Here is a 26,617-nt window from a genome sequence, read left to right as displayed (position 1 = left end):
TTGCTTTATGCAGTTGGCTTTTAAATCTGATAGGAGAAAAAATAATTGCCAACAAAAACTACATTTATTTGTGTTTTATATTTATCCGTATAGTTACTTTTACTAGTGTTCTTTATTTCTTCACATGGATTCAAGTTATTATTCAATGGTCCTTTCATTTTAGCCTGAAGAACTCCCTTTAGTGTTTCTTCAAGGTAGGTCCATTAGTGATGAATTCTCTTAGTTCTTATTTATCTGGGAATATCTTAATTTCTCTCTCATTTTGGAAAGATAGTTGCCTGGGTATAGAATTCTAGGCTGACAGTCTTTTTCTTTCAGCAGTTTGAATATGTCATCTCACTGCCTCTTTTATTTTTTAATTTATTTTTAAATTAATTAATTAATTTGGCAGAGATAGAGTCAGAGAGAGGGACAGACAGGAAGGGAGAGAGATGAGAAACATCAATTCTTTGTTGTGGTTCCTTAGTTGTTCATTGATTGATTTCTCATATGTGCCTTGACTGGGGGATTACAGCAGACCAAGTGACCCCTTGCTCAAGCCAGTGACCGTGGGCTCAAGCTGATGAGCCTTGCTCAAACCAGATGAGCCTGCACTCAAGCTGGCGACCTTGGGGTCTTGAACCTGAGTCCTCCGTATCCCAGTATGATGCTCTTATCCACTGCACCACCGCCTGGTCAGGCCTCTTTTATTTTTTTTTAAAGATTTTATTAATTGATTTTACAGAGAAAGGGTAGAGGGGAATAAGAAGTATCAACTCTTAGTTGCTTCACTTTAGTTGTTCATTGATTTCTTGTCATATGTGCCTTGACCAGGCAAACCCAGGGTTTTGAACCAGTGACCTTAGAGTTCCAGGTCAATGCTCTCACCACTGTGCCACCACAGTTGAGGCACTTCCTTTTGGCCTCTGGTTTATGTTGAGAAGTCAGCTGACTGTTAATCTGCTGAGAGTCCATTGTGTTGACTTGCTTTCCTTTTGATGTTTCAAGATTCTTTCTTAGTCTTTCAAGAGTTTGCTTATGATGTGTCAAGGTATGGATCTCTTTTGAGTTGATTCTGCTTGGAATTTATTGAGCTTCTTGTGTATGTAGATTCCCTTTTTTAAAAATTATTAAGTTAGAGGTGAGGAGGCAGAGACAGACTCCAGCATGTGCCCCAACTGGGATCCACCTGGCATGCCCCCTACCCGGTGATACTCTGCCCATCTGGTGCCGCTGCTCTGTTGCTCAGCAACTGAGCTATTTTAGTGCCTGAGGTGAGGCCACGGAGCCATCCTCAGCACCTGGAGCCAACTTGCTCAAACCATTTGAGCCATGACTGGGGGGGGAGGGTGGAGAAGCAGATGGTTGCTTCTCCTGTGTGCCTTGACCGGGAATTGAACCAGGAACTTCCAACTGCCAGGCTGATGCTCTACCGCTGAGCCAACTGGCCAGGGCCATTTTTTTAAATCAAATTTGCAGAGAGTTTTGGGCCTTTTATTTTCAAATATTCTTTCTGTCCTATTGGATTTCTTCTCTCCTCTGGGATTCCCATTGTGTGTATGTTGGTGTTAGAGGGTATCCCACAGCCCTTTGAAGCTCTACTTTTATTTCTTCTTTTTTTCTTCTCCCCAGACTGAATAATCTCATATGACCTGTCTTCATGTTTGCTGATTCTTCTGCCCACTCATATCTGCTGTTGAGCTCTTCTAATGAAGTTTTCATTTCAGTAATTGTACTTTTCAGTTCCAGAATATCTGTTTGGTTCCTTTTATAATTCTCTAAGCTGTGAGGGCTGTAGTTGGGTCATGCTGTTGATGTCAGTGCTCTGGCTGACAGTTAAGAGCTCTGCCTCAGCTTTCATTCCTGCTTTTACAGAGGTGCAAGGAAAGGGAGAGGTGAGGGCCCAGTGCCATCTCAGGTCTCTTTGACTGTGTGCACAGGCCTGCACTTGCCTTCAAAATTCCAGGAGTGTGTTGGGGCTTTTTAAAGCTCCCTGTTGACATCCAGGTTCTATTGTTTTCTTTTAAGATTTTTGGTCAGCTTCTTTTTTTTTTTTTTAATATTTATTTATTTATTTATTTTTTACAGAGACAGAGAGTGAGTCAGAGAGGGATAGACAGACAGTAACAGAGAGAGATGAGAAGCATCAATCATTAGTTTTTCATTGCGCGTTGCAACACCTTAGTTGTTCATTGATTGCTTTCTCACATGTGCCTTGACCGCAGGCCTTCAGCAGGCTGAGCAACCCCTTGCTGGAGCCAGCGACCTTGGGTCCAAGCTGGTGAGCCTCGCTCAAACCAGATGAGCCCGCACTCAAGCTGGCGACCTTGGGGTCTCGAACCTGGGTCCTTCCGCATCCCAGTCCGATGCTCTATCCACTGCGCCACCACCAGGTCAGGCTTGGTCAGCTTCTTTTAGCACCGTTATCAAAGTCTCAGGCCATGTGATGTTAAGCTGTTGGTGCTTGCTTTGCCTCACATCAAATAAAGACCAGCTCTGAGAATGGAGCTTTTCAGTGAGCTGCTAGATAGGTCAGTTACTGACAGATGTTGGTGTGGCACTTTGGGGATGCTCTAGACACCCCCTAGTGGCTGCTGGGCTGCAGTTTTTAAGGCTGTTCTGAGATTGGAGTGATGGGACTAGGTTGGGTTCAAATATCCCCGAAGTTTGCTGCTCTGATAGAGACCCAGCTTTTGTTTTCAGTACTGTACACACTCTGGATTCTTGCAAGCCTTTCTTAATATCCAGAGCTCTGAAAAAGTTGATTATGACTGATGATGACAAATTTGTCAATGTTCCCCAGAGTGCTTTTGGAAGTCCTTATTTTGTCATTCTGGAAGTGCTACCTTTGTAGTTTTAGAATAAGCTTATTTCATTAACACAGTCTAATTTGTTAGGTGAACTTTATTAAAACATTTTTTATTTAAGAAGAAATTGTTTATTTTTTATAACCAAAGGAACTTAGATTTCTAAATATTTTGGGTTTTGGTGGTCTTGATGCTCTATTGGAGAATTTCTTAATGTGACCATTGGAAAAGGCAATACGCTGTTTCTCTGATATCCTGTATTATAAGTGCATTTGGATGCATATTCACTATGGATAGTGGCCTTGGCACTTTGATCACAATTTTTTGGCACAGAGTATAGATCAATATATATTTGTTGAATTAATTAAATTCTAGTGAACAGCAGAGAAATGGAACAAGCATAATTTTATGCCTTAATGACTTTTTGTTCTTAATCATGTTTTTGTACAGGGTGAATTTGAACGAGCTGCTTTGCATAAAAAAGAGATACACAGACTGGAATGTGAGCAGGCACAGTGTCTTCACCAAAAAGAGGAGGAGTCTTTGTCTCTGCAGCTTCAGGAGAAGAACAACCAAATTCTGCAGGTGTGTGGATGTCTTTGCTTCTCATCACTTTTTGTATGTGTGGTAAAATATGCATAACATGAAATTTTCCATTTTAACCATATTTTTAAGTGTACAGTTCAGGGTAATAACAACATTCACACCGTATGCAACCATCACCACCATCCATTTCTAAAACTTTCATCTTCCCAAACTGAAACTCTGTCCCCATTAAGCAGTAACTCCCACCACCCTCTCCTGCCCCTGGCACTTACCATCTGTTTTCTGCTTGTGTGAATCTGAAGAAGTGAAATCATATAGTATTTGTCATTTTGTCACCTGTTCTAGCACTGAGCATAATGTCCTTAGGGTCCATCCTTGTAGCAGGTGTCAGAATGTCCTTCCTTTTTAAGGCTGAATATTCCTATGTATATATGTTGAGGTAAGAATAGATAAAACCTGTAGAGAATTTTTATCAGTTTATTTGAACCAAACTGATGTCATGCCAGAAGCAAGATCTCAGATGCTCTGAACAGTAACAGTTTGCAGTTCCCCTGTGCATTTGGAATTAAGGAGGGACTGTGAGGGAAAGTACATGAAAATGGAAGGAAACAAGGTGGGCATGAGATTACAGGGTAGTTAACAAGAGCATGTCTCCCTAGAGGGTGGGGACATGTTTAAAGTAACAATCTAACTTAAAAATTTTAATAGAACTATTTCTCTCTTCCATTTTTTAGTCAGTTTTATTAAGATGTTCATTTGCCTTTCTCTTCTTTTTGATCATGTATTAGGATTTCCCGCTACCTACTATGTGCTTGTGGCAGAGGAGGTGTGGGACAGACCGAGGAGAGTCTGCTGTCCCATAGGCTTTCTGTGTGGAACCGGCCATCTTGGTGGCCTGTGTGTCCTGGCCTCCAGTCATGGGCATGGCTGACCCAAAGGTCACAGCTATGGGGCTCATCAAAGCAAGGCCCTAGGCATCAGCCTTCCACTGACCACCATCCACCATCCACTATCCACACTCCGATAGCTGGAGCCACAGCTGGCCTTGAGTAGTGTGGACATGCAGGTCCATCTACTGGCAGCGTTTGGTGTCATCTTCTGGATGTTGTTTGTTCATTTTTGGGACATTTTTTTTGCCATCTTGAAACTTGTAATTCTGTTTTGTTCTCTTTAAATTTTTTCAGCTGCTGTGTGTTAGTCTGAAAAAATCAGTGGTTTATAGAATCCCTGTTCTTTTCTAATTTTCCTCCAAGCACAATATTGAAACTGTTTAGTTTGCTGTTATTCCCTACAGTAAATCAGTTTCAAAATCACAGTCTTCTTTTTCCGATAACTGTTTTCTTTTTGTATTTTCTAACATTTATGGGTCCCATGCTGGTGTTTCTTTGTTCGTTTTTCCCACTTCGCAAACCTGCTCACGATGAAGAGACATCCATGGCAGTGTGGCACCATCCTGCACTGCTTCTCCACCTGCTTGTGGCTCCTTCTGGCTCCTCCTGGCCAAGGCCATGGGCATATTAGCTTGTAGGTCCCTTTCAGCTATGGGTTGTCCATCTCTCCAGAGCGGTGGTACTAGGGTGCCTGGTTGCCCCATGTGTGTATTCTGTTGTATTCTCTGTTCTTTCGTCCTTCATGAGGAAGATGCCCATGTTCTTGTCAGTAAACTGGGCTGAAACTGAGAAGTAGCTGCTGTTGGTGATGTGCTCAGGGGCCGACTTGTTACTTCTCTAAGCTGCTTGGCGCCCCAGGAGCCGATGAGAGCCAGTGCTGCCCATTTGCCCAGCCCCCTGAGACAGTGTGATCATTGATCTTTGTTTTTAGAGAGAAATTTGTAAGAGGAGCCTTCACTTGCCTAGCAGTTGATTTTTATTCTGAATGACCAGAAAAGGGATTTTGTTTTGAGTTATTGTGAGAATAACCTTGGGTGAATTGGCTCCTTTTCCCCTCAGGGATGACAAGCTGGAAGGGTTATGTGTTCTGTTTCTGTAGGCAGGCAGTAATGGATCAAAGACTGTATTAGTTATTTTCACCTTTAATCACCGTCTTGATTGATTTTGCCGTATTTTTAAGTGGGATGATGAAAATTATGGTGGAAATTCCTTATAGAAGTTTAACGTGATTATTTTAACTAAAGCTTTAATAATTTTTCCTCAACAGCTGAAAGATCAAATTTTATCCTTAAGTCGTGAGATAGAAGAGCACCATTCAGAACTGGAGACACTGCAGCAAAGGCGAGACAGGGAGAACCAGGAAGGCACGAACCTCATCTCGATGCTAAAGTCAGATGTGGACCTGTCTCACAGTGAAAGGTCAGTGCCCTGCTCTGTTGCTGCCATCGCGTGCATGTTGATGTCTGGTGGGAGGGGACCTTGTGCTGCGTGATTCTTATTTCAGAAGGTTAAAGTAACAATTTAAATTTATTTATTTATTTATTTTTTGTATTTTTCTGAAATTAGAAACAAGGAGGCAGTCAGACTGACTCCTGCATGCGCCCGACCGGGATCCACCTGGCACACCCACCAGGGGGCGATGCTCTGCCCATCTGTGGTGTTGCTCTATTGCAACCAGGGCCATTCTAGCGCCTGAGGCAGAGACCACAGAGCCATCCTCAGTGCCTGGGCCAACTTTACTCCAATGGAGCCTTAGCTGCGGGAGGGGAAGAGAGAGACAGAGAGGAAGGAGGGGGAGGGATAGAGAAGCAGATGGGCGCTTCTCCTTTGTGCCCTGGCCGGGGATCAAACCCGGGACTCCATGCCAGGCCGATGCTTCACCACTGAGCCAACCGGCCAGGGCCTAAATTTAAAATTTAAAATTTTCAAACATTGAGGAAAGTACTGAGTAATGTCCAGATACCTGCATATACCTACCATCTCACTTTGCCAAGGCCTCACATTTTGCTGGATTACAGAATTTGATGCTGTAGTACAAATGTAGTTAGCGGTCTGCCCCTTTGTCTTGTTTATTCTCATGCCACACAGGTTTTTTCTTCCAGGTTTTGTCTTAGTTTAATTTTGCTTTTCCTATATACAGATCTGGAGCACGGCTGGAACTGTTCAGTTATTTGTATCTGATGTCAGGAAATTCACTTTTGTGTCTCTCAGCAGTTGCTCCGCATCCTGCTTGTGGCAGGTCTTTCTCTGGGCCCCGCCACCTGTGCTGTGCCACCAACTTGTCTCCATGCAGGTCCTGTCCGGTTGTCCTGTACTGACCTTTGGGTCATGTGAGACCAGATGGGACAGGCAGGCCTGGCTTATTCCTGAGCTTGATGTACAGGGTCCAGGCCTTCCAACTGTGCGGCGTTCCTTCCGGGTCTCTTTCTTTTGAAAGCTTTGTAATTATTTGAGAAGATGTTCATGCTTTTCTAGCACATGTTTGTAGCTGCTTAGTGGTTTGATATGCGCTCCTCACTTGCCGTGAGGCAGTAGGGTGAATATAGGACAGAGTGTGACAGGCTCCTTGGTCACCAGCTCTGCATGTGGGAGGGCACAGCAGAGGGCAAACAAACCCAGGTGTTTGGAGGTTTGTCCTGCCAGGAGAGCAGCAGCTGCAGATGCCTAGACATCTGCAAACATCTGGCAGCTTGAGGGATCATCACAAGGACAGGAGCCAGCACGGCCCAGGCAGGGTGCAAGGAGGAGGTGGGGGCTGGTTATGAGGGAGCCTTTTGACATTTTCTCTCAGAGCAGAGCTGACACCTGCCCTCCCTGACCCACTGTCTTTGTGGTGGTTTTCTCATCTTTTTCTGTATACTAACCCAAGGGCCCCTGCATGTGCTGTGCCTACCCTCTCTGTATCCTTGGTAGCCACCGGCAGGGGTCTGGGCAGCAGCCAGGGAGCTGTCAAGCCACTTGTCCCTAGGATTTCCATTCTTCATGTTTGTCTGACCACTGTCTGCCAGTCTCCATGCACTTCCTGCTTGTGTCTCTCACTAGGAATATTAGCTCTGCTTTGTTTTACTCAGTGGTGCCTCCTCGTGCTGGGAGCAGGGCCTGTGCAGTTCCCTTGGTAGGCAGTGTACATGTGAATGGGTTGGGGTGGGCAGGCTTGTGTCCTGCCCAGTTTGGCCCCACTTTGCCCGTCTTGTGTGCACATCATCTGTAGCAGTTTGCCCATAGCTACATCCTGGGTAGGGTCCCTGTGACAGACAGAAGAGTCCCAGTTGGAAGGACTGGTCTGGAAAGGTACAGCTTGGAGAGAGGGAGGGCTGAGTCCTGGTCCTGTGAAGAACAAGCCTTACCCACCTTCATAGACCACATGGCCCCAGGGAGAGGCCTGGGAGAGCCTCTGTGCAGCTGGGCTGTGGGTCTGGTGTGAACAAACGTCTTGTGAAGGGCAGGGCCCTGAGGGTGAGGGCAGCTGTGCCAGGGAGATGGGAAGGTTTTGTGCATCCCTATCTGAGCAGAGAGCAGCCGTGGGGGTGCTTCTATGTGAAGCCCTTGCCTTGTGCTGGTTGGCTGGCGGTTGACTCTAGTGAAACATGCTTCAGTGAACAATAACAGCATTTTTAAAAAATGAGAGTCATCAGTGACAAGTTCTGCTCTGCTCCTGTCACAGAGCCACCCAGCTGGGGGCCAGGCTAAAGACTGCTGCCCACTGTTTCCCTTCCCAGGATTGCTCTCCAGGACACCCTGCAGAGGCTTCTGGGCCTGTTTGGAGAGATGCTGAAGGCTGCCATTGCCCTGAAGAGCCGGATCAGTGAGAATGTGGGGCTGTGCCTGGAGGATAAGAGCCCGCCCGACATGAGGCTGGGGGGCCAGGCCCCTTCTGCAGGTGAGCAATGGACAGGCCATGTGCAGCCTCCAGACCCATGGTACCAATTGTTCCCTGGGCTGCAGCCCTTCTCCTGCCAGCACCAGTGGGCCCACATCTTGTTCAGAATGGGTGCTGTCCCTAGTACATGGGCATGCTTGTCTCTGACGTCTAGGTCTGGGTCAGTGTGTATGTCTGTCTGTGGTGCAGACGTTTGTGTTTGTTCACTTTGTAGCACCAGCACGGGATGAAACATGGCCTGGGCCTGATATATCCGTGCCAGGGCTGGATAGAACTTTGCCTGAATGCACTGAAGTGTCTTATATGGCTGAGATCAGTAGCCATATCTGTGAAAGCTTTTTCATGAGCCCAGAAAGCACACTGGAGTATGAGCAGCCCATCAGGAATATATACCGGAGCCTTGGCCTGGCAGTGGACAGCCTCCTAGAGATGGTTCTGGACTCTTCCAGGCAGGTGAGACATGGCCTACTTGGCACCAGCCTTGCCACTCATTCTCTGCTCTGTGGCCACACTCTGGCCCGTGTCCTGATGCTCTGTCTCAGAGAAGGCTAGGGGCGGATGAGTTGGTAGGTTGGATAGATTGACGGACCATCTTCATTGGGCATTTCTGATTCTCACCAGGGTGGGGATTCTTACCTGCAGGATGGGGATGTATGTTTTGATTCTCCAGGTGGACGCAGCCTCTCTCTGTTCTTTCCTGTACCTGGTGTTTGGGGGTGGGAACTATTGATTCAGGTACTTGCAACAGATCACTACCGGTGATGCTTCTTATGGAGTATTGATAATTTCACCAGAATTTTAGGCAAGTAGAATTCCATTGGGATTAATGTAAGCTTTGATTATTTTTGATATGCAATTCCAATTTTCAAATTTTCAGCTGGAGGAAGCACGTCAGATACATGCTTGTTTTGAGAAGGAATTTAGCTGTAAGAAAGAGGAGACAGCCCAGGTTGTTAAAAAACACCAGGAGTTACTGGAACACCTGGAAGAGGAGAACGCAGCCAAGACACGGCTGACACTGGAGCTGCACAAGGCGGAAGGTGAGTGGCCGGTGGGCTTTCCGGGGCAGGCTAGAGCACAGGCACTGCCTTGCTCAAGGGAAGTATTAGCACGGAATTTTTCAAAGGAAGCGTAAAAATGAAATAAAGTAAATGGTGTGAGGCATCAGTGACTTTCCTCAATGGAATCAGTTGCCTTTGGGAGTTACTGCGGGAGCTTTGGGGATAGTCAGGGTTGCAGTAGACCAGTGGTTCTCAACCTGTGGGTCGCGACCCCGGCAGGGGTCTAACGACCAAAACACAGGGGTCGCCTAAAGCCATCGGAAAATACATATTTATTATACAATACATTTTTAAATAAAATATGTATTTCTGATGGCTTTAGGCGACCAAAGCCATTGGAAAATACATATTTATTATACAATATATTTTAAAATAAAATATGTATTTCTGATGGCTTTAGGCGACCCCTGTGCTTTGGTTGTTCGACCCCCGCTGGGGTCACGACCCACAGGTTGAGAACCACTGCAGTAGAGGCTCATGAGGCAGTCCTGTCTTGCTGCTTTTGGGGTGGGTTTTCTTGTCCATGAAACCTCAGAGTGTTTCATGGCATGGTGAGGTGGGAACTTGTGTCTTCTCATTATTGGTGATGGAAAGTGAATGACCCCAGCAATCATTCCCATGATTGCTACCCACCCCTGAAACCCTGGTGTCTGGTGCTCATGGTGGCCTGGTGTGCTAGACACTGGCATGAGGGGCTTTGTGTAGGTTGGTGCTCACTGGTGTGTCACTGTGGCTCGCATACCAACTTGGGAGGGCAGCCCTGTGCCATCCAGTTGAGAACCAGACACAGGTGAGACCACTCAGCTGTCGTGCTGGTGCCAGGGCTGCCCTTGTTCACTTGGCTGCTCCATTTGCCCACCCATGGGGTCTCAGCAGCTGTTCTCATGTCTCCCCAGGCATCATCGAGGGATTCAAGGTGGAGAAGGCTAGCCTGCAGGAGGCCCTGGGCAGGAAGGAGACATCTGAGCAGGGCCTCGTAGCTGAGCTGGAGACCCTGAAGCAGCAGCTTCAGCAGGTTACAAGGCAGCAGGCAGACCTGAAGGAGGAGAACTCTGTCTTGTGGCACCAAAAGGAGGCGGCAGCTGCAGAAGCAGGAGTAAGAGAAGCTGGTAAGAAAGGCATCTCCAGGGCCAGAGGGAGAGCGTGGGCAGGAGCCCAGGTGGCTTTGTGGAAGCCAAGCTTGGTGTTCCTAGAGGGTGCAGAGGGAAGATGCAGCACTCCTCAGAAGGAACCCTAGTGTGGTGGCTTTGAGAGAGTGTGAGGCTAGGTTAGTGTCCACATATCACCTTGGTTCTCATGTTTCTGTGAGGTCAGAGTAACCTTGAGATAAACAGCCAGGACCATGAAAAAACGAGGGTGGCAAAAACTTTATTTATAATAACAGAAAAGTTCCTAATGTTAACCTTAACTAGAAACACATAGTTTTAAGGAAAGTTATTTCAGATTTTAAAATATTTAAAAACAGTCAAAACAGTAAAAGAATAAAACATTGAGTTTGCAGATAGCAGTGTCCTTAGTAGCAGATCTGTAACAATCCTATGTGAGCTCGAGCTTTCCCAGAGCTGTTCCCATCCCTGTCCCCCATCCCTGTCCCGGCCTGCTGCTCACTGCGTCCTGGTGGGCAGAGCTCCCTGGCTCTCCGTGTCCTCGAGGCCTCTGCCCTCACCAGGATTGTAGCCCCATGCCTGTGCTCTGAGCCTTGGTCATTTGTGGGCCACTCTCATCCATTTAGAAACTCATTTTTCTTCCCCCAAATAGCTTCTTTTTAAAAACATTTTTCTCAATAAATAACCAGCCTTTGGCTTTGCTCACCATTTCCATTTTTCTTGTTTTCTGTGTAGCCTTTACCCTTCTCTACTTTTTGTTGCCTTCTTGGTTCTGAGAGCCCTGTTGGTGGGTGCTCGGTTCATGCTGACCTATGGCTCTTGGTGGACATTTAGGTCCAACAGGCCTGCCATTTCCTTAAGCAGATAGTGATATTTTAGGCAGTTTTTGGTTTCCATTCACAAGCAATTCTTAGAACTAGTATTTTTCAACCAGTGGTCCGTGAACAGGTCTACCAGAAATTTGTGCCAGTCTGTGAAAGAGTTAACTACCCTGATGTTGTGTGAAGATTATAGACCCAATAATCTTAGTCAAATTGCTTATACTCAGGGTGATTACTGTCTTAGTAGTCCCCGAAATAATTCTTCTATTTTCACCAGACCCCAAGTGTAAAAATGTTGAAAACTGCTTTAAACTGTATTTATAATCATTTCCAGACTTCAACTTCTTGCTCAGCTTTTTTTTTAGGTCTTATATAGAGAGAACATGTCCTTTTGTCTCTTTTTCATTTTTTGATGTAAATTTTGGTATTAAAAAAAAAATAACCTGTTTTTTTTCCCCCCTTGTATTTTTCCTCTTGTATTCCCCCCTCTTGTTTTTACCTCGTTTTTTCAGTTTTCCTTTTCTGTCCCTCTGGAACTCCTCATAGGCTTCACTTCACAGTGGGACCAGACCTTCCTCATGTGGGGGGCCCCTTATGCCCCAACTTGCAGGTCCATGTGACAGCCCAGCTTCCCCCAAAGGGTTGTTTGCCCCACACCCTGTCCATCCAGACCTGTGCTTACATAGTGAGCACTGGTCATTCTAGCCAGTTCTCATCTTGCCATTTGGGACCTAAGAGTTGTGACCTTAGGTGTGGGTCACAGAGGTGTGGGACCAACTGAGTGGCTGCACAGCCCTGGGCTGTAGAACAGCCTCTTCTTAGCTGCGTAAGACCTGGGTGGCTCTGCCTCAGCTGGGCCTGGCCCCAGCAGCCCCTGGCCAGCCCTTGGCATTATTTATGTCCACACATGGCTGGGCTTCTTTCTGGCTCTTCCCAAGACTGTGACCCACTCTGCAGGGAGGCTTGGCCCACCTGTGTGCCTGCAGTGCCTCAGCAGAAGCAGAACCTGGGCCAGGGAGGGACATCATGGAACTCTTTCTGGACCCAGACCAGTATCTCCTTCACTTGGTTTTGTCACTGGCATTCTTTTGTGTGTGTGTGTGAGACAGACAGAGAGAAGGACAGATAGGGACAGACAGACAGAAAGGGAGAGAGTTGAGAAGTATCAAGTCTTCATTGCAGCACCTTACTTGCTCGTTGATTGCTTTCTCATATGTGCCTTGACTGGGATGGAGAAGGGCTACAGCAGACTGAGTGACCCCTTAATCCAGCCAGCGACCTTGGGCTCAGGCTGGTGAGCCTTGCTCAAACCAGATGAGCCTGCGCTCAAGGTGATGACCTCAGAGTCTCAAACCTAGGTCCTCGTGTCCTAGTCCAACGCTCTATCCACTGCGTCACCACCTGGTCAGGCACCAGCAAATTCTTGTGCTTTTTCTGGAGTCCTCTAGGTTTGTTTTCATTTTCATATTGTTAACCCTGCCTTAATGCTTCACCTGATCTTTGTCCCTTCCGCTCACCCTGCCACACAGTTGTGTGTTTCCAGCTAGGGACTTGGCATGAAGGTGCCAGTCACCTTTCCTAAGCTGTTTGATGTGCTGACCGCCAGCATAGCACCTGCCCTGCGCTCACCACCAACTCCCCCAGGTGTGGTCTGGGGGCCCTTGGTCCTGGCTTTGCTCTGGGGCCTCATGAACAAGCTGGGGGCCAGCTTTTCAAGAGTTTGGGAGGTCCTGACATCTCGTGGGGGAATTCATCCCTGCCTTGTCTGTTTCTGTGGCGTGTGGTGTGTTTCAGGGCAGTGCCAGCTGTCCTGTGTGTTTTTGTCTCCTTTAAAAGCCTTTGGGAGCCAAGATTTGCTATGACACCTGGACAAACAGTCCTGTGTCAGTCCGTCTGGATGCTGTGACAAAAAAGACTGGGTGGCTCATAAATAACAGACATTTATTATCACAGTTCTGGAGGCTGGAAGTCTGATGTTAGGGTGCTGGGACAGTTGTCTTCTGGTGAGGGGCCTCTTCCTGAGTCATAGCATCTTCCCACTGTCCTTATGTGCAGAAGGGCCAGGGCACTCTTGGGGTCTCTTAGAAAAGCACTAGCGGCCCTGGCCGGTTGGCTCAGCAGTAGAGCGTCGGCCTGGCGTGCGGGGGACCCGGGTTCGATTTCCGGCCAGGGCACATAGGAGAAGCGCCCATTTGCTTCTCCACCCCCTCCCCCTCCTTCCTCTCTCTCTCTCTTCCCTTCCCGCAGCCAAGGCTCCATTGGAGCAAAGATGGCCCGGGCGCTGGGGATGGCTCCTTGGCCTCTGCCCCAGGCGCTAGAGTGGTTCTGGTCACGGCGCAGCGACACCCTGGAGGGGCAGAGAGCATCACCCCCTGGTGGGCAGAGCATCGCCCTTGGTGGGCGTGCCAGGTGGATCCCGGTTGGGCGCATGCGGGAGTCTGTCTGACTGTCTCTCCCTGTTTCCAGCTTCAGAAAAATACAAAAAAAAAAAAAAAAAAAAAAAGCACTAGCCCCAGCATGAGGCTCCACCTTCATCAACTATTCACCTCCCAAAGGTCCTGAGTCCTGATACCATGACATTGGGGGGGGGGGGGGGCAGGGTTCAACATGATGATTTTTTGGAAATAGACCCCTAGCACTGATGGTTTGGAAATGCACATGTTTTTTTTTTAAATTTATTCATTTTAGAGAGGAGAGGGAGAGACAGAGAGAGAGAGAAAGGAGAGACAGAGAGAGAGAGAAGGGGGGGGAGGAGCTGGAAGCATCAACTCCCATATGTGCCTTGACCAGGCAAGCCCCGGGTTTCAAACCGGCGACCTCAGCATTTCCAGGTCAACGCTTTATCCACTGCACCACCACAGGTCAGGCCGGAAATGCACATGTTTTAAAGATTGTCCAGGGCCAAAGCCATTCCTTGCTACTGTCACTGTCCCCTTTCTTGTTTCTAATTGTCGATTCTAGGTTGCACGTTCTCCTGTTTCATCTCTGAAAGTGCTATGTGTTCATTTGTAGGTGTTCCTGTTACTATAGCCCACAAGGACTCAGGTTTGTAAAAATAAATGAGTGATTTCTGTGTGTTTGCACCAGACTTTGAAAATGTTTACTGAAGAGGAAAAGTATTCCAGAGCTTTTGCAGCAAATTATTAAATAAAATGTTACCTTTGATATTCAATATCCATATGTAGAAATGGGCATGCCTTTTTCCTGTGATGTCTAAAGCAGTTACTGAGCTGCACTGTGTGCTGTTGTACAGGGCTGGGGCCAGGGAAGGTCTGGGAGCCTAGGCTGGGGGAGGGGTGGGCCCAGTGGAGCTCCTGTGCTCTGACTCTAGTCTGTGTGCGGTGTGGCCTAGGCAGCTACGCAGGTGCCTTCCCCTTGGTCTTACTCGCATGTAGGCCACGAGTATGCTGTCAGCCTGTGTCTTTTCTGAAGCACCTGGCCCTGCAGGGGTTGTCTGGATGGTTGAGTGGGCATCTCTGACTAACAGTGACATGTGAGCCTCATTTTGTGTCTCCAAGGGCTGTGAATGACATGACCTAACTGCATGTTTAAGGCTGATTGCTGACTTAGTAGCATGAAAATTTGTTGAGAATGTTACATTAGTGGTGATGGTAGTTTGTCATAAAAGATTGACAGACTGTTATAAATAGAATTAAACTTCGAAGGTGGTAAAATGTAACTAAAAAATTAAGAATGTACTATTTCAGTTTTTGGGTAGTTTAAACACTTAGGCTTCCACAGTGGTAAGTCTCTATAACTCAAGATACTGTGTGATTTACTGTTTCCACTTGGACTCTGGCCTCTGCTGTCATGCCTTGAATTTCACATTCTCGTTTGATTCACTGAGAGCTTTACCTGTTTCCTCCAAGACCCCCCTCTGCCCTGAGTGCATGGTGGGTGCTTCACTGCCAGGGGCCCAGCAGGGCCTGTGTTCCTTTGGGCAGAGGTTTTAAGTTACATTTTATTTTTCTCTATTGGGGATTATATGTGAAGGTATAATTTCTAGAAAGTTATCTGATACAGTCATTTGGGAATGCCAAGACGAGTTCTCAGGCTTGCAATTTTTTTATTTTAGCCAGTTTTCATTTAAAAGTAGGAATTTAAACTATTTTTGCAAAAATGTTTGAGTTTATTTTCATTGGGTTTTTGGCTACATTGCAGCTGTTAGGAGATGGGCTTGGTGTCCAGTAGGGCACAGACCCACTATGGTTTGCAGGGGTATATGTACCCTCATCTTGAGGTGGTTGTGCAGCCTGGGTTGTGTCCTGGTTCTTTGGGAGAAGAGGGAATGAAGGGCAGACCTGTGCTGCTTCTGTGAGGGAATTATGGAAACCTTGGGGAACCCTGTGCTCTGGTTCAAGCTAGTAATGGGTCCCGGGCTGCCAGAGAGGCTGGTATGGTGTGTCATGTGGAGCATGTGGTATGTGGGCATCACTTAATAAGCTCATGCTTGGTGTTTCTGGTACAGCACAAGGGCTGTGCCGCGTACTGGGGGGCTTCTCTTCTGTTTCTTTGCATATGTAGCTCTTCGGAGGGAAGTGGAAGCTGCCACCACAGAGCGTTTGGAGACCAGACAGCAGTGTGAGAAGGACCGTGTGGCTCTGCTCGCCCAAGTTAAGCTCCTGGAAGCTGAGCTAGAAGAGCAGGTCTTGCGCCATCAAGCGTGCGCCTTGCAGGGTGAGGAGCTGTGCGCCCTGCGACAACAGATGGTGTCCCTGGACAAGCACTTGCGCAGCCAGCGGCAGTTCATGGACGTAAGTGCTCTGTGTAAGTTCCATTTTCCTACCTGGAAGTGATCTTTACAACCTGGGCCTTTCCCAGGTCACTGAATAAGCTTCTGTGACCTGATAGGAAGATTAACGTATAGTAGATCTTCATGTGACCGTGTCACCTGGTGGACAGTTCCAATGTCAATGTTTGTGATGTATGATTCTGAGGGAACACCCCGTCTCATGACCACTCCTTTCTGATCTGGAGTCTCCCATGGTCTAGTGGTAAGCCTTTGTACCCTGAGTTGGCTTGGACCTATGCTGTTCACCCCTTTTGTATTTTCTTTCTTTTGACATTCCAGAAGCCTGGCCTGCATCCCACAGGAAGACCCTCCTCCCTCTTTAGCTCTGCTTCATGCAGTGAGGGGTCCATGGTACTGGGCAATGGCCATGTGTATGAAGTGGAAGCCCTGGCTGTAGTGTCAGACCAGGTGGGCGACTGGGAAGTGACATTACAGTATGTGACCCACAGTCTCTCCTGTGACAGGAGCAGGCCATCGAGAGGGAACATGAGCGGGAAGAGTTCCAGCAGGAGATCCAGAGGTTGGAGGAGCAGCTCCGCCAGGTGACCCAGCTGCAGCTTCGGGGGCCCCGTGACAGTGACGTGAGTTAACCTACTTTGTGTCATACTCACTGGATAGCGGTCTTTACAGGGATTTTTAATTTTTATCTTTAAAATTATTTTTGCCTTTCATGTACACGGAAATGACAGCGGGCACAGCTGGATGAGGAGGTATGTGTCCTCTGTCTGTGCCCTGTCTGCCTGCATGGCTGGTGCGCATGAACAATGGGGCGGGTGGTGCACCTGCTCTTGTGTCTTGCCTCTTTTTCTTGCATCCTTCTGCTTGGGCTAAAACTGCCTGCTTCTTTCTCTCCGAGGTAACTGTAGTTAATTTTTTTTTTTTTTGTATTTTTCTGAAGTTGGAAACGGGGAGGCAGTCAGACTCCCGCATGCGCCCGACTGGGATCCACCCGGGACGCCCACCAGGGGGCGATGCTCTGCCCCTCTGGGGTGTTGCTCTGTTGCAACCAGAGCCATGGAGCCTCAGCTTCAGGAAGGGAAGAGAGAGACAGAGAGGAAGGAGAGGGGGAGGGGTGGAGAAGCAGATGGGCGATTCTCCTGTGTGCCCTGGCCAGGAATCGAACCCGGGACTCCTGCATGCCAGGCCGACGCTCTGCCACTGAGCCAACCAGCCAGGACCTACTTATTCTTTTTTGAAATTGAACTTATCTTGAGATAACTGGTTTCCATTGCGTTTGTGAGAAATAATACACACAGAGATTCTGTGTACCCTTCTCCCAGTTTCCCCAGTGGTGACATCCTGCGGAAGCCAGCCCAAGGTCACTGCCAGGATATTGAGTTTCAGGAGAAGGGCCCAGTACTCGTAATATATGGTTGTCCAAATGGACCGTAGTGGGCAGCCTTTGGGGCTGCTTTTCACTCGGCCTAGAAAGGCTCTGGAGACTCACCCAGGTCGTTGCTGTATTAGTGCTTTGTTCTTCTATATAGCTGAGTGGCTGTCTATTCACTATCAAAATATATTTTAATAACAAGGTTTGTGTTTTTATTTTTTATTGAGAGAATATCCTTTTTGTTACAGTTTCGTCGTATTCTTCCCCAGGCTTTGTTGTGCAGACTTAGGTCTACAAAGCTACACAGAGTACTAGTTTTCTCTAAATTGTCTTGGGCACATTTTTATTTGGAATACGGCTTTCTTTTTAAAAATTATTGTTTCTTTCTTTTATTTTATTTTATTTTATTCATTTTAGAGAGGAGAGAGAGAGACAGAGAGAGAGTGAGAGAGAGAGAGAGAAAGAGAGAGATGGGGGAGGAGCTGGAAGCATCAACTCCCATATGTGCCTTGACCAGGCAAGCCCAGGGTTTCGAACCGGCGACCTCAGCATTTCCAGGTTAACGCTTTATCCACTGCGCCACCACAGGTCAGGCCAAAACTATTGTGTTTCTGAAGCAGTTTCTGTTGTTTTAGGTTGAATTATTACAAGAAAAATTGAGAGAAAAATCAGATGAACTTAATGAATTGGTTATGAAGAAAGAATTAGCAGATAGGCAAGTGTTGACCCAGGAAGAGGAAATTAAACATCTGGAGGAGACAAATGCTGATAGCAGGAGGAAAGTGACCCAGCTCCAGGAAGAGCTGGAGAAGCAGAGGAAAGCTGTGAAAGAGCTGCAGCAGGTAAATACCTGTGTCCTGTGGGGTCTGTCTGGGTCCCCACTGTTGCTGCACTGCCCTGAGGATGCTGAGCTGCTTGGAGCGGGCAGACACGGTGGGCTCTCCTTTTCACCATAGAGACAGTGTGTTAGCGAGGACCTCAGACCAGCTGCTGACAGAGTTCCCTCTGACCTCTTGGCTTTTATTTGCTCTAAAGGAAGAAGGTTTCATGTGTCTCCTGCACAGTCAGTCCTCTGCTACATCACTTGACAACTGACACTTCTAGTCACCAAACATGTGGGGGTTTCCCACACACCAAGCAGGTGTTCAGTTCCCAGCAGATCCCAGTGGGCTGTTCTAGAACTTAGTTCTGACAGTGTCCGCCTGTTAATGTCAGACTCCACAGGTTAAAGGCTGAGTCCCACCCACAGGACTGTCCTTGCCTCTCATCATGCCAGATGCTCATTGCACTTCTAGGTTGTATAGATCAGAGGTACTCACAACTATCCTCAGGTTCTATTAATTTGCTAAAGCGACTCTCAGAGGAACATGTTACTGAATGGGTCACCGTTTGTCACATAGGATGTAACTCAGGAACAGATGGAAGGAGGAGACTCTCTGGTGAGGTGTGGAGGAAGGGAGACAGGGCTTCTGTGCCCTGTCCAGGTTCCTCACTCTGCTCTTGTCCTCACCTGTTCACACACACTGCTCTTGTCCTCACCTGTTCACACACTCTGCTCTTGTCCTCACCTGTTCACACACTCTGCTCTTGTCCTCACCTGTTCACACACTCTGCTCTTGTCCTCACCTGTTCACACACTCTGCTCTTGTCCTCACCTGTTCACACACTCTGCTCTTGTCCTCACCTGTTCACACACTCTGCTCTTGTCCTCACCTGTTCACACACACTGCTCTTGTCCTCACCTGTTCACACACTCTGCTCTTGTCCTCATCTGTTCACAAACCTGGATGCCTCTCTGAAGCCCCATTCTTTGGGTAGTCACTGGAGGTCTTATCACCTAGGCACAACTGATTAAGTCATTGGTTGTTGGTGATTGATTCAACCTCCAGCCCCTCTCCACTCTCAAGCCGAGGACCCTGTGCTCAAGCTGATGAACCCGTGCTCTAGTAGGCGACTTCAGGGTATCAAACTGGGGCCGTCAGAGTCCCAGGTGGATGCACTGTCCACTGTGCCACCACCAGTCAGGCCAAACCAATGATTCTAAAATAAAATCTCTCATGGAGCATCACTTTTCATGTAACTGTTCAACCTCCAGCAATGTAAATAAATGAAACGTTAGAAATTCGGTTGCTTTTGAGGAAATGCTGTAGGCCCCCCACCCCTGATTCCTTATTTCCCCCACTTTTTTTTGAAATTATTGGGTTACACTGGTTAACAAAATTATACAGGTTTCAAGTGCACAATTCTACGACCCAGCATCTGTATACTGTATTGTGTATTTACCACCCCAAATTAAGTCTCTGTCCATCACCAATTATCCCTATATACTCACCTCCATCTCTTCCCGAGACCCCTGATTCTTGAAATACTTGCTTAAAATAAATCTCCTTTTTTCTTAACTAGGATAAGGAGTCATTACAAGAACAGCAGATGAGTAACTTGCTTCTGGTGTCCACATTGCAGTCTAAATTAGATGAGGGCAAGGGCCCTGTGCCTCCTGTGGACAGCCATCCTGAGGGTCCAGAAATCCAGTTAGAGGCCCTGCAGAGGGCGCTCCTGCAGCGGGAAGACGAGGTAAGGGCTGGGAGGGAGACTGCGCTGGCCATATCCTCTTGTTTAGGGCAGGGGTCGGGAACCTTTTTGGCTGAGAGAGTCATGACCGCCACATATTTTAAAATGTAATTTTGTGAGAGCCATACAACGACCCATGTGCCTTACGCATTATCCAATAAAAATTTGGTGTTGTCCTGGAGGACAGCTGTGATTGGCTCCAGCCACCTGCAGTAGGAAATGAATTGATTGTAATACATGAGAATGTTTTATATTTTTAACGTTCTTATTTTTTTATTAAAGATTTGTCTGCGGCCCTGGCCGGTTGGCTCAGCGGTAGAGCGGCGGCCTAGCGTGCGGAGGACCCGGGTTCGATTCCCGGCCAGGGCACAGAGGAGAAGCGCCCATTTGCTTCTCCACCCCTCCGCCGCGCCTTCCTCTCTGTCTCTCTCTTCCCCTCCCGCAGCCAGACTCCATTGGAGCAAAGATGGCCCGGGCGCTGGGGATGGCTCTGTGGCCTCTGCCCCAGGCGCTAGAGTGGCTCTGGTCGCAATATGGCGACGCCCAGGATGGTCGCAACATGGCGACGCCCAGGATGGGCAGAGCATCGCCCCCTGGTGGGCAGAGCGTCGCCCCATGGTGGGCGTGCCGGGTGGATCCCGGTCGGGCGCATGCGGGAGTCTGTCTGACTGTCTCTCCCTGTTTCCAGCTTCAGAAAAGAAAATGAAAAAAAAAAAAAAAAAAAAAAAAAGATTTGTCTGCGAGCCAGATGCAGCCATCAAAAGAGCCACATCTGGCTTGCAAGCCGTAGGTTTTTGACCCCTGGTTTAGGGTCTGCCAAGTGCGTCCACTGCACTGCTGTGTAAAGGACGAGACATGAGAATGAGACATCGGTGCATTTGTAACTACTGCGTATTCTTTGTAATTTTAACATTCTTTTGTGGCTGTAGGATAGTAATGATGTTTTTAGGCACGTACTTTTAAATCTTTTAGCATTATTTTAATAAGTAAAATATTAGGTAGTTTTTAATATTTACCTTTATGTGTTTCAATGAAAGGTTTTGGACTTAAAAGAACAATTAGAAAAGATTAAAGATGACTTAGTTAGTAAAAATGAAGAAGTACTGCATCTGAACTTAAAATTAGACCTGCAGAACAACCATGCTGCCATCAGCGTCAGAGGACTGCCAGAAGAGAATGCCAGTTTGAAGGTAAAGTGAGCAGACCCACCTTGACTTCTAAGTTTGTGTTGATTCTGTAAGTACTGTGGCCCAGTGTGGAAACCATCATTGACAGTGAGTGGGGGTCTCAGGCCTTCCCAGGAAGTGTGAGGCTTCTTTCTGAAGACAGACGACCCTATGCTGGTAAGTGATTTCAGGAAGTGCCTGGCTTGTGTCTGCACTGAGAGTGGCAGCTGGGGGAGCTGCTCGGAATCATGAGCCAAAAACCAGAGTCACCTTGACGGGTGAAGTTCAGCTGCTTTCACCGCCACACCAAACTGTTGCTTCCAGTTTGCAGTACTGATGACAGTCAAGGCTTTTGAAGGATGCTTGTTGGAGTAAGTCTGCAAGACAGACACTTCTCTAAGTGCCGAGGAAGCGGTGGCCCTGCTCTGACCACTCCTAAGGTGCCCCTCTAGAGGTGGTGATGTTTAGTAAATGGTTGCTCCTCCTCATCCTTCCCAGCTCAGAATGGAAAAAAGTCTGCTTTTAAATCTTCTCTGTTATCTTAATGTAACTGTGCTTTTGAAGCAGAAAAGAAAAATAACTCTTATATAGTGGACACAAATAGTCAAAGTTGTAAAGAAAACAATCTTAAAAGAAGGCCTTGAAATACTGAATTTAGAATCATAGCCTGTGGTGCCAACCTGGCAGTTGTTGGATAAGTGAATGGATAGCATTGAAGGAAATTCTGGGGACTGTGTCATCTGTGCCTGAGCCTCCCAAAGGTTGCATCTGCAAGATTTAACATATCTTCAGTGAAAATGGAGTTTTAGGCCAATCCTAGAATCACTGCTCATCTTTTCAGTGAGACTCCATCCTTAATTACTAGATGAGAAGCCTGTAAGGAATAGGCTTTACTTGTTCTACATATGATGGTTGCTTTAAACAAATTTCCTGAAGAAATGCACTAACTGATTTTAGAAAACCAAACTAATTTGTCAGTGTATACAGAAAGTGCTTTAATAGTGAAACATTTTCAAATTGAATGTTAGTATTTGAAACTACCAGCTTATTTAATTAGGATCGTTCATGTCTATAAGGCCGAGGAACTGTTCTCATAGTAAGGCTTCATTATTTTTATTATTACTATTCTTTCCATAGGCATTTCTGCAAAACAAAGAAAAGGAGATCCTGTGTAAGGTTGAGCTGCTTGAGGCACAGCTGGCTGGGATGGGAAGTGGCACCCTCAACGAGGTAGGTGGTCCTTGGCTGTGAATGCTTCTTAGGTGTTATGTTCTCGGTAGTTTGTAGGTGTGATCTTGTATCAACAGAGACCTCTGGGATGACACTAGGTGAAGTTTAAAATGGCTTTTTCCATTAATTTTGGTAGAGGGTATAAGGACAGTGGCAGCTGTTAGGGTAAAAAGTTTTGTCTGTAGTTTTTTTCATGTCTTCTTTAAATTTCACAGTGACAGAGGCTATTGGAATATTAATGATCTGTGTTGGTAACTTGTATATTTGGCAAAATTTAAGAATGTCATTTTGTGTGTGTTTGAGGAATGCCTTTAAAACCAGCAACTAATTTTTAGAATTTTATTTTTTCAATTTCAGTTGACATACAATATTATATTAGTTTCAGGTGTACAGTGTGGTGAGTAGGCATTTATACACCTTACTAAGTGATATCTTGATACATGTTACCCACTTGGTACTATACAGTTGTTACAGTATTACTGACTGTACTTCCAATGCTGTTCTTTACATCCCCAGGACTGTTCTGTAAACTACCAATTTGTACTTCTTACTCCTTTCACCTTTATCACTCGGCCTCCTCCAACCCACTCTCACCTGGCAACCATTAGTTCTCTGTATGAATTTCTGCTTGTTCATTTATTTTATTAGATTCCACGTATAAGTGAAATCATAAGGTATTTGTCTTCTTCTGACTTATTTCACTCAGCATGATACCCTCTAGGTCCATCCATGTTGTCACAAGTGGTAAGATTTTATTGTTTCTATCGCTGAGTGATACATTTTTTTCTAGTGCAAAAGGAAAGATGCTTATTCAGTTGCCATGACATTTCCTTATTAACTCATTGAATATCTCTCAATTATTCACTGATGATTCTTTCTGTCTACCTAAAGTTTATCAGTTTTGTCTTTTGTTTTTTATGTTTTTACTAGCTTTTTTTTTTTTTTTGTATTTTTCTTAAGTTGGAAACGGGGAGGCAGTCAGACTCCCGCATGTGCCTGACCGGGATCCACCCGGCATACCCACCAGGGGGCAGTGCTCTGCCCATCTGGGGCCTCGCTCTCTTGCAGCCAGAGCCATTCTAGCGCCTGAGGCAGAGGCCATAGAGCCATCCTCAGCACCCAGGCCAACTTTGCTCCAATGGAGTCTTGGCTGTGGGAGGGGAAGAGAGAGACAGAGAGGAAGGAGAGGGGGAGGGGTGTAGAAGCAGATGGGCGCTTCTCCTGTGTGCCCTGGCTGGGAATCGAACCCGGGACTCTTGCACGCCAGGCCGACGCTCTACCACTGAATCAAAAGGCCAGGGCTGTTTTTACTAGCTTTTAGTTTTACTAGTTTTATCAGTTTTATTTTCTAGTGTGATTTCTCTCTTTTTTAATTGGATTCCTTCTACTTACCTTGGGTTTATTTTGTTCTATCTTCTTTAGGTGGAACCTTAGGTCATTGATTTCGGACAGTTCTTGTTTTTTAACATAACCTTTTCTTATCTGTGCATATTTCAAAGTTTAAAAAATACACTGTAAAATTTAGTTTTGGTGTACAGTTCTATGAATTTTTAAAAAATACTTTTAGTCCTGTAATCAGACCAGCCCCTACACAGAAAATCTTCCTGTGCTGCCTCCCCATTTTTCTCTTATGGATAATATCTGTGCCTCTTCAAACTTGTGGAATTATGTCCAGGATTTTTTTTTTTTTTACAGTTTACATTCAGTAGTATTTTGCATTAGTTTTCAGGTAAACAGCGTATTGATTAGGTAATCATATACTTTACAAAGTGTTCCTCCCAATATTTCCATTACCCACCTGGCAACATACATGATTATAGAAAGGCAGAAACCGCAGGATGAACCAGAAACATGAGGCTAGTGTGTTCCAAAAGGAAAATTTATTTTAAAAGTTCCTGGGTGCAGGCAGGCTGAGACCAGCAAAGGATGTCAGTCCGAAGGGAGGGATCTGGCAGGGATTATACCATTAAAGTGCCTTGGGCAAACACAGCAGCAAGATAGCTTCTTCTGCTTGATGCTAAAACATTAAATAAAATCAGACAATAACAGGAAAAGCTATAACTTTAATAGCTGAGTCTCCCAGCCATTCTCAAATTCCATAGTTGCTATAACTGGCAGCTCAGGTTGACCATGACAACACTTCTCCTCTACTTCAATTTTAGCTGAGTGGCAGACTAAGCAGCCAAAGAGAACTAGGAGCAGCCACACTGTCCCAACTCAGAGAGAAAAAGGATGGGATCGGAAGGCCTCTGCAAGCTGATGGCAATCCAGAGCAAAAGCAAAGCCATCTCTTTATTATATAGTGTAGAGCAGGGGTAGTCAACCTTTTTATGCCTACTGCCCACTTCTGTTAGTAGTAAAATTTTCTAACTTCCCACCAGTTCCACAGTAATGGTGATTTATAAAATAGGGAAGTAACTTTACTTAATAAAATTTATAAAGCAGAGTTACAGCAAGTTAAAGTAGATAATAATTACTTATCAAGTACTTTATATCTGATTTTTGCTAAGTTTGACAGAATCTTTATAAAACAACTTATTATAGTTAAATCTATTTCTTTTTTTTATACTTTGGTTGCTCCACTACCACCCACCATGAAACTGGAATGCCCACTAGTGGGCTGTAGGGACCAGGTTGACTACCACTGGTGTACAGCCATATGCAAATAAGTAAGTCTCTGATACAAAGTCACACATCTGAGGCATAAACGGAAATCCTCATAAGAGTGCACCACCCCCACCATGCAACAGTCAGGGGTGTAGGGAAAAGCTTAGTCTTAGAAGGTTGGGGAAGAACTTATTCTTAAACTATAAGGATTTACAGCTTGTCTCCCCCAGAGTAGTAACATGTGGTGTGCCTGGCTCAGTCATGTTCTTCATTACGTAAATTCCCTGTCCTAACTTTTTCACTTTTCTTCTTACTGTTTTAGAGATAACACGTAAAATCTAAACTCTCCCTTTAGTAAGCCAAACAAATCAAAGTTGTTTAAATGTTAACTAAATACACGTTTAAAAGGTGCTGACAGTAGTATGAAGGTGTCAGGGACTGGGAAGGTACCACCTTAGGGCTTCCTCTGAATTGTGATGGCTGGCTGGGTCTGTGGCAGCACAGGGCAACCTCAGATGGAGTGTCTGAATGAGATGCCTACAGTAACAGTATTTTCCTTTTCTTACCACTTTGAGATGCTTAAAGTAGTTGGGGTACAGCATTTTGGGGTTATTTCAAATATTAACTTATTTGGTGATGTTAGTTTGTTCACACAGTTTTGTGTTTTAGGCTGGGAAGTCTCCACTTCGGACATTGAATTCTGAGCTCAAAGTTGAGAAGTAGGTTCTGAAGTCGATTATGTTATGTAGTTTGCCTCTGAAATGTGCTCTCTCCCCAGGTTTTATACAGCAGAAGCTCTGAAGTTGAGGAGCTGAAGTCTATTATTGTGACTTTGCAGGAGAACCAGGAGAGGCTACAGAACGATAAAGCACAGGAAATTGAACAGTTGCACGAGGTCATTGAGAAGCTGCAGCAGGAGTTGTCTCTTGGGGGGCCTGCCAAGTATGAGCTTGGTGACAGCCAAGCTGAGGATCTACAGAGTGAGCTGGAGCGTGGGCTGTGCTGCCTGCAGGCCGAGGGAGCTGAGGCTCAGGCTACACTGCAGGCCGAGCTTCAGGCTGCGCTTGTGGCCAAGGAGGCCCTGAACCAGCTGCTGGTTGAGCAGGAGCACAAGCATGGCAAGGCCCTGGAGGCCCTGCAGCAGCGCCTGCGGGATGCGGAGGAAGCTGCTGCGAGGCAGCTGGCCCGTATGGGGCCCAGTGCAGCCCTTCGGGAAGCTGAGGTCCAGGGCTTGGCCTCCCAGATTCAAGAGTTTGAGGCTGCCCTTAAAGCAAAGGATGCAGAGATTGCCCACAGGGATTTGGAAATCGAGGCTATGAACAGAAGGCGCTCAGCCATCTCCACTGAACTGGAGGCTGTCCTGTTGGCCTTTGCCCAGCTCTGCCGCAGCCTGGAACAGCAGCCGCTGGGTGCCATGTGTGAGGCCCCCGAGCTACAGCAGCTCCCAGTACAGTGTGCCTGTCTCAGCCGCCAACTGCAGGCACTGAACCAGCAGTTTCTGAGGTGCCAGATGGAGCTAGACGAGCAGCAGGCACCCAGGACCCTGGTGCCCCATTGTGTGAAGGGCAGCTTCCAGGGGCAGGTGGCCGGGGGTGACAAGGCCTTGTGTGATGAAGACTCGGGACAGATTGTGGGCAGCAGGCAGCTAACTGTGGCCTCCTGTGGCCAAGGCGGTGATCCACAGGTGGGCCTGGTTCCCTGGGAGTTTCATAGGTGCAGCCTGTGTGCAGAGAGCTGGGATGCACTGCTGGAGCTAGGGTGTTCTTGGTGCCTGCAGGAGGCCGTGACCCAGGCAGCTGGTGGCTGAGTATTGGGGCTGGGCAAGACGGAG

The 26,617-nt window shown here is 46.7% G+C and overlaps 1 protein-coding gene across 2 annotated transcripts in view; it reads left to right on the top strand.

Moving 5' to 3' along the window:
* Window positions 1-26,617, top strand: part of PCNT (pericentrin) — a 109,330-nt gene that overhangs the window by 36,713 nt on the left and 46,000 nt on the right. For both annotated transcript variants that reach the window (XM_066369957.1, XM_066369958.1), the window contains exons 12-26: window positions 3,237-3,371; window positions 5,490-5,641; window positions 7,942-8,102; window positions 8,317-8,555; window positions 8,980-9,142; window positions 10,060-10,272; window positions 14,103-14,135; window positions 15,615-15,844; window positions 16,347-16,463; window positions 16,572-16,592; window positions 17,848-18,054; window positions 19,616-19,786; window positions 20,821-20,973; window positions 22,087-22,179; window positions 25,565-26,470. In XM_066369957.1, the coding sequence (XP_066226054.1) occupies window positions 3,237-3,371; window positions 5,490-5,641; window positions 7,942-8,102; window positions 8,317-8,555; window positions 8,980-9,142; window positions 10,060-10,272; window positions 14,103-14,135; window positions 15,615-15,844; window positions 16,347-16,463; window positions 16,572-16,592; window positions 17,848-18,054; window positions 19,616-19,786; window positions 20,821-20,973; window positions 22,087-22,179; window positions 25,565-26,470 (2,994 nt within the window). The remainder of the gene's footprint in view (window positions 1-3,236; window positions 3,372-5,489; window positions 5,642-7,941; window positions 8,103-8,316; window positions 8,556-8,979; window positions 9,143-10,059; window positions 10,273-14,102; window positions 14,136-15,614; window positions 15,845-16,346; window positions 16,464-16,571; window positions 16,593-17,847; window positions 18,055-19,615; window positions 19,787-20,820; window positions 20,974-22,086; window positions 22,180-25,564; window positions 26,471-26,617) is intronic.

The sequence above is a fragment of the Saccopteryx leptura genome, chromosome 2 (genome assembly GCF_036850995.1).
Source record: "Saccopteryx leptura isolate mSacLep1 chromosome 2, mSacLep1_pri_phased_curated, whole genome shotgun sequence".
Taxonomy (NCBI): domain Eukaryota; kingdom Metazoa; phylum Chordata; class Mammalia; order Chiroptera; family Emballonuridae; genus Saccopteryx; species Saccopteryx leptura.
The sequence above is the reverse complement of the archived record's forward strand: the minus strand, read 5'-3'. Positions and strand labels throughout refer to the sequence as shown.